The sequence below is a fragment of the Phycodurus eques genome, chromosome 14, assembly GCF_024500275.1.
Source record: "Phycodurus eques isolate BA_2022a chromosome 14, UOR_Pequ_1.1, whole genome shotgun sequence".
NCBI classification, from domain to species: Eukaryota; Metazoa; Chordata; class Actinopteri; order Syngnathiformes; family Syngnathidae; genus Phycodurus; species Phycodurus eques.
The window spans coordinates 1,066,944-1,074,487 of record NC_084538.1 but is presented as its reverse complement, the minus strand read 5'-3'; the positions used below and the strand labels follow the sequence as shown (position 1 = coordinate 1,074,487).

The window sequence follows — 7,544 nt, the reverse complement described above, 5'->3', positions numbered from 1 at the left end:
GACAAATGCTGAATGAAATCGTATGGAAACGTGGAATGATACGAAATGACCGAGAATGAGCTGAACAGTTTGAAGGTGGAATCGGTCGAGAAAGGTGGAAGCAGGAGGGAATCTTTGTCTTCTTGTGGGGAAATGAGGAAAATATTTTGCAGTTGGAGTGCTTTGAATCAGTCGACAAAGGTTCAAACGGGAGCGAATAATGTTGATTTTATATTAAGGTGGAAAAGTAATAGAATTAGGGTCAAAGAAATGTTGAAGGGGGGGGGGGGAACAATGTAGAATAGGAAATTGTGGGTGAAAAATGTGCAATTTGGCTGATGTGGGAATGCGTTTTGAAAAAGTTCTGAATGAGGAATGGGAATTGTGCGAAACTATGTTTTGTTTGTTGAACGTCTCCTTGGAAATGAATGGGGAATTTGGGAGTGTAAAATGTGGGCATTTTTGAACGAGAAAACATGTTGAAGATGGAATGGTGTGGATGTGATGAAAAATGCGGAAGTAGTTAGAAGGACAATAACAACAATAACAAACTCATGCAAATGAAGATGCAATCACAACGTGTGAATGCTTTCAGCCCCAAAATGGCAATCGCCTGGCCGTCACTCCATTTTCCGACAGCCCCGAACGCAGCACCGGGCCAGGGGCGGATAGACGCGTAGCGTGCAGCATGGCGGACGATGGAGACAGCTCGAGCGCTCCACTCGACACCAGCGGCGGCCAGGAGGCGGCGGAGGAGTCCGGCGGCGTGGGGGGCGGGATGCTGCTGAACGCGGCCGTGGCGCTGGCCGTGCTGGCGGCGTGCGTGGCGCTCTACCGCCGCTGGGCCAGGCGGCTCGGCGAGGACGGCGCGGCCCTGGGCGGCGAGGCCTCGGCGCTGCCCAAGATGAGGCGGCGGGACTTGACGCTGGAGCAGCTGCGCGAGTACGACGGGCTCCGGAACCCCCGCATCCTCGTGGCCGTCAACATGAAGGTGTTCGACGTGACCAGCGGCAAGAAGTTCTACGGGAAAGGTGCGTCCGTGTCCCCGAGCAGACAATCGGGCGTAAATGAGCTCCGTGAATGGCAAGCTAGCCTCTCGCTTTCGGGGCGGGGGAGCTAGCAGCGCCGACACTTGAAAGCTCACGTTCTCGTTGCAACTCTCTAAAATGTACGCGATCGGACAGTTTACGTGGCAACAATTCGGCGTAACGGAGCTTCGTGAATTGCAAGCTAGCCTCTGGTTTCGTTTCGAATGGGGAATAGCTAGCTGCTAACTAGTTAGCACGACCACCGGCAGACTTTTCTTAACTCTCGTTTCAAAGAGATTGGAGCCTTTACGTGGCAGCAATCGGGCGCATAGTAGCTTCGCGAATTGGGAGCTATCCTCTCGTTTTTCTGCTCTGTTTTGAATGCGCTAGCTAGGAGCTAACTGGTTAGCGCGACTTTTGTAATGTTCGCTCTTGTTTGGATGTCGGAGATTTGACAAGTTGGAGAGCGGAGGGGGAAGGCTGACGTAAGCACGTTCTTGGGGGTTTCCCCCAATCTTTCTTGAACAAAATATCACACAGCAAGATTATGATCTACGTTATCTTTGTGGGCGTGCGCACTCGGAATCTGCTTGGAACCCTTTGAAAGCTCCACAACCTGCCACGAAACCAAACGGCAAACACATTTGCTGGGAAAGCGTCTTGTGAAACCCTAACTCTGGCTAGAAACCCTACTTTCGACCCTTAACCCTGTCTTATTACCTTACTTTGAAACCTCAGACCTTGCATGAAACATGTGCCTTTAAACCCTATTTTGAAAACCTACTTTGAAACCTTAACACTGACTTTGAAACCGTAAACTGTTCGTGAAACCCTAACACTTGCCTTGAAACCCTATTTTGGAACCCTAACCCTACAACTAACTTGAGTTGATCTGGAAAACTTGTATTGAAATGGATGCATTTTTTCCCCCAACTTGTATCATTTATTGGGACTTGATTCTCTTCCCAAATGTTGTAACAGCTGCTCAATGTGGAATATGCGAAGCTTTTATTTGGTTTTCTTTTTCCCCTAAAAGAGCAAAGACAACTCGCAGCACAATGCGCTGCCTGCCGCAGTCCAAGCGTTCTGTTCCTTGTACTTTTTAATCTTATACATCCCAAACACCGGAGCTGTTATACGCGTTCGTTCGGTATCTCGTCCGCACACGTTTTCTGCTTTTCATCTTAACTAAAGTGAGATGAAATTTAAAAAAAAAAAAAAATTAAAAAAAAGTATGTGTTTATCTCTCTTGAATGAAAGCATGCAGCTGGAAAACATGTCAGCAAATGTTTATCTAAACACTTGCGGCACATCTAATCTGCACGCTGATAACAATGCACTTCGTTGATACTGCGTGCGCGTGTGTTCGCAGCCTGTAACGATAAAGTATATCAGGGGTGGGAAACTCAAATTCACAGCGGGCCAAAAGGAAAAATTGTGACAAAGTCGCTGGCCAAACTCAATATTGCTTGAAAATGGACTGCGATTGTGCACGTTTTCGCTTCTCTCCAGATATGCAATTTTAAACCTTATCATATAAAAAAAAAAACAAAATACTTAACTGAATCTGGAATAAGCAAACATTGTTTTAAAGGCATGAGAAATCTAATGTGTTAGTTTCTTACTTAAATAGATCAAATCTGTCGATCCGAAATCTAAACTCTGTCGTGAACAGATTGAAAGTTCCCGTTGGCCATCGTTCCGCTTGGCAATTTTTAAGACGGGGAGGTATAAATTTACCCGAGGAGACTGCTAGCATAGTTGCTAATGAGCGCAACAGAAAAGGAGTTGCCGCTTGCCCGTCTTGACTGATGCGCCAACACGCTCGCAAAGCATTCTGGGGTTTGTAGTATTAGCGGCGCATGCGCTTGGCAGGCCAGCTCTAATACACATTTGATATGATCTCGCGGGGCCAAATATAATTGCATCATGGGCCCGAGTTTGGCATTCATGAAGTTTTGAAACGGAAATTTGATCGAACCTGCGTCGCCTTTGAATTGCAGAACGGCCGCGTGCGTTTCTTTTGCACCGCGACAGACCGATACAGATTCCGCGTCGCTTCTGACGCCGCGCCGATCCGCCTGTCGATCTCCCGTTCCGTTCTTCCCTCACTCGTGAACAAGACCCCGAGATAGCTGAACTCCTCCACTTGGGACAAGATCTTTTCCCTGACCCGGAGCGGGCACGCCACCTTTTTGCGACTGAGGACCACGGTCTCAGATTTGGAGATGCCGATTCCCATCCCGGCCGCTTCGCACTCGGCTGCGAACGGCTCCAGTGAGAGTTTGAGGTCACGGCTCGATGACGCCAACAGAACCGCGTCGTCGCCAAAAAACAGATGCAATTCTGAGGCCACCAAACCGGACCCCCTCTTCGCCTCGGCTGTGCCTTGAAATTCTCTCCATAAAAGTTCCGAACAGAATCGGTGACAAAGGGCAGCCTTGGCGGACTCCGACCCTCACCGGAAACGAGTCGGACTTACTGCCGGCAATGCGGGCCAAACTCTTGACACCGGTCGTACAGGGACCGAACACCCCGTATCAGGGGGTTCGGTACCCCGTACTCCCGAAGCACCCCCCACAGGACCCCCCGAGGGACACGAAAACACATTTAGACCGGTTGAGAGAACTCCCACGCACCTTCGAGGATCCTGCCGAGGGCGTAGAGCCGGTCCGCTGTTCCACGGCCAGGACGAAAACCACACTGCTCCTCCTGAATCTGAGATTCAGAGATTCTGGAAGTCGTTCTCCATGGCCTCACCAAAGTTTTTGCCTCCACAATCACCAAAGGTGCATTCCGCTTGGCCAGCTGCCTCAGGAGTCCCGGAGGCCACAAAGACGTGATAGGACTCCTCCTTCAGCTTGACGGCATCCCCCACCGCTGGTGTCCACCAAAGGGTTCGGGAGTTGCCGCCACGACAGGCCACAGCTCCGGTCGGCCGCCTCTTCAATGGAGGCGCGGAACTCGGACTCGATGTCCCCCACCTTCCCTGGGATGTGGGTGAAGTCCTGTCAGATGTGGGAGTTGAAACTCCTTCTGACAGGGGATTCTGCCAGCAGACCCTCACAATACGTTTGGGCCCGCCAGGTCGGACCGCCATCGGAGCCAACTCACCACCGGGTGGTGATCGGTTGACGGCTCCGCCCCTCTCTTCACCCGAGTGTCGGAGACATGCGGTCGCAAGTCCGATGACACGACCGCAAAGTCGTTCGTCGAACTGCGACCCAGGGTGTCCCGGTGCCAAGCGCGCATGTGGACACCCGTATGTTGGTGTTCGTCCTGGACTGTCCGTGACAAGAACAGAAGTCCAATAACAACACCACACGGGTTCTGGTTTTGGGGGCGGTCCACCCGATCACACCCCTTCAGGTCTCACTGCCGTTGCCTACGTAAGCATTAAAGTCCCCCAGGAGGACAAAGGAGTCCCCGGCGGGAGCGCTCGCCAGCACCCCCTCCGAGGACTCCAAGAAGGTACGGCTACTCTGAGCTGCTGTTCGGCGCATCGGCAATAAGGATGCCCACAACTTCGCTCGCCAGCTCGGGCTCCTCCCCTGAGAGGCGACATTCCACTTCCCGAGAACGAGCTTCTGTAGCCGGGGATCGGACCGCCGAGGTCTCCGCCTTCGGCCGCCGGCCGGCTCGCTGCGCACCGAACCCTTTGGCCCCTCCCGCAGGGGCTGAGCCCGTGGGGAGGGGGACCCACGTCGGTGACCCGTGTCCGGGCAAGGGAAAACGCGGTCCGTTGATGTTATTCGTCTTTTGAGCCGCGCTTTGTCTGTTCCCTCACGTAAGACCCGTTCCCCTCGGGTGACCCTGCCAGGGCCGTAGAGCCCCAGACCACTTAGCTCCTGGGATCATCGGGACGCACAAACGCCTCCGCCTCGATGAGGGAGGGGATATTATAAATATAATAATAGCATATATTTGTAGGTCTGCGACGCAAATAATTGGATTACCCAAAAAATGGAATCAAAATCTCTGCGGGGAAGCTTTGCGGGGATCGTCACGAGTTAGCCAATTAACAGTCAATCGCAAGTGTGCGGGGTCCGCCCTACTTATGTTGCCTGTTCACTTTCTGTCTTTATGTTGTGCATTTTATTGTGTGTGGTTTTTTTGGGAAGATAACTTAGATGTTTTCACTTGTTGCGATGATGCAACCCTCTTTTCGTTTTGAAGAGTGGACTGACCGATGAGTTGTTGTTGTTGTTGTTTTCCCGGCGTCAGAGGGTCCGTACGGGATCTTCGCGGGTCGCGACGCGTCCCGAGGCCTGGCCACCTTTTGCCTGGAGAAAAACGCCCTACGGGATGAGTACGACGACCTGTCCGACCTCAGCGCCGTGCAGATGGAGAGCGTCCGCGAGTGGGAGATGCAGTTCATGGGTAAGACGTCCCATTTCACGGGACGGACACCGATAACACCAAGTTTTAGTCATTTTAAGAGTCTCTTGTTTTTCTTCTTATAATTAAAAAAATGCTTGCTTTGTTTTTGCAATAATTAACATATAATTTAAAAAAATATATATAATTGACGTTGTTTCAAAAAAAAATTAATTCCTTATTAGTACCTGAAGTTATTTGGTGGTGTTTAAATATTCTTTTGTTTTTATGTATAACAAAAAATGTACAATTGTTCATATTGTTTTTTCACATAAAATACCAATTTTATTTTGACCTTTGTACTCTTTACATTACTTTATTTTCATTTTCAACTCATTACAATATTCCTTAATTTTTTAAAATCTATATACATTTTCTGTTTTGATCTTATCTATTTTAAATAGTTTTCTTTTTATGTAATTTATTTCAGTTTTGATGCATTTTCCCTTGCACACTTCAATAAATGTCTTGTTTTCCATATAATTTAAACGTTGAGTAATTAAAACGTTAATTTTTTAGTTTTTTTTTTTGTATCAGTATATTTCATTTAAATATTTATATTTGTTAGTTTTGTGCACTCCGCTTTCCTCCCACATCCCCAAAAAAACATGCGTGCTAGGTTAATTGAAGACTCTAAAATTGCCCGTAGGTGTGAATGCGAGCGCGAATGGTTGTTTGTTTCTATGTGCCCTGCGATTGGCTGGCGACCGGTTCAGAGTTTACCCCGCCTCCCGCCCGAAGATGGCTGGGATTGGCTCCAGCACGCCCGCGACCCTCGGGCGGAGAAGCGGTACGGACAATGGATGGATATGTTTGATATAACTCAAATGTAGTTTTTTGGGGGGATATTTTCCGCATGTTTTGTTTGTTGATTTTTGGAACTGACATTGACATGCTGTTTTTTTCATTGGATGAAAGTGTTGTTTTGTTGGGCTTGTGCCATCAGAGAAGTACGACTACGTGGGCCGGTTGCTGAAGCCGGGCGACGAGCCGTCGGAGTACACGGACGAGGAGGACGTCAAAGACATCAAGGAGCACCCCAAACACGACTGACTGACTGCTTCCTTGCTTCTTTACTTCCTTACTTCGTCCGTCCGTCCCCCAGCCCCCCAAAAAAACTCGGACCGACCGCCGCCATCTCAGGCCCCCCGCTTCTTCTTCTGGACGGGCTCCAGGAAAACTTGTTGTTCTTGGTTTTACGATCTGGCTCACACGTGCACTCGCTTGTGACGGCCCCGGCAATCAAGCCGTCGGTCGGTCTGTCGATGACTTCGCCGTCGGGCACAGGTGCGGCAGTACCAAAGGTGCGAGGCAGGGCGGCGCGCTCCTCTTGCTTGTAGTCCGTGCACTACCGGTCGATGTTCGTTAGCGTGCGGGGGAGGGGGCTTAGCTACATGTTTTGGAATCGGGGGGGGGGGGGGGGGGCTAAAGGAAGGTGATTGGATTGGTGTTCCTAATCAAGCGACTCAGTTGTTTACAAGCCGGCTATAAGTGTGTCGTCGTCCCCCCCCCCAAAAAAAAAAAATCCTCTTGTGGACGGTCCCCTTTTCAAAAAGTAACGGCCCAAGTATTAGTCGTGCCTTATTTGCTTTGTCGTCCCAGGTGGAGTAGACCCCCTCGCCCCCCACCCAACTAAAATAAAAAACAAGGCACACCAACTTGTAAATAACTAGCGCTTAGGACTCTTTCAGTCATTGTTGCTGCCATATTCATGTAGTCCATTTTTGTTTTTCTTCAGCCAAACACCCCCCCCCCCTCCTCCCCCTCCCATGTGTATGTGTTACTTTTGGGGAAGGTTGCAGACGGTGTACATAAGAAACAATAGCCATCATTCTATTCAAGCATGTGCAACACAACAGCGAGCCGAGCGGCCCCTTTTGTCACCGTGTCGTCGTGTATTTAAACGTCCGCTGAGTGTATGCGTGTGTGTTTGTGTGCGCGCGCGTGCGATAGTGTCTGCGCACACCAGGCAGGAAGGGATTTGTTCATGCATAATAAATGGTTTGGTTAGTAATTGATTCCTTGTCTGATGTTCTTTTGACCTCCCAAAGAAAAAGCACATTTGGTTTGTGAGAATGTTGTGTAACCACAAAGCAGGAAGTGGTCTGTCTGCTCTGTGCAATACAAGAAAGTCATTCAATTAAAATCCGTTTCATTTGG

At 49.7% G+C, this 7,544-nt stretch overlaps 1 protein-coding gene across 1 annotated transcript; it reads left to right on the top strand.

Moving 5' to 3' along the window:
• The first annotated feature begins 615 nt into the window (after window positions 1-615).
• pgrmc2 (progesterone receptor membrane component 2) lies at window positions 616-7,402 on the top strand. The gene is made up of 3 exons (XM_061695504.1): window positions 616-1,010; window positions 5,232-5,387; window positions 6,331-7,402. Exons 1-3 carry the CDS (start codon window positions 668-670, stop codon window positions 6,435-6,437), a joined length of 606 nt encoding a protein of 201 aa, XP_061551488.1. The 5' UTR covers window positions 616-667; the 3' UTR covers window positions 6,438-7,402.
• Window positions 7,403-7,544: the final 142 nt, after the last annotated feature.

Bases quoted from the DNA above. Each gene is read 5' to 3' on its own strand.
- pgrmc2 (XM_061695504.1), top strand. From the start codon at position 668: ATGGCGGACGATGGAGACAGCTCGAGCGCTCCACTCGACACCAGCGGC. The intron at 1,011-5,231 runs GTGCGTCCGTGT...TCCCGGCGTCAG, and splicing joins CAAGAAGTTCTACGGGAAAG to AGGGTCCGTACGGGATCTTC. The intron at 5,388-6,330 runs GTAAGACGTCCC...TTGTGCCATCAG, and splicing joins GTGGGAGATGCAGTTCATGG to AGAAGTACGACTACGTGGGC.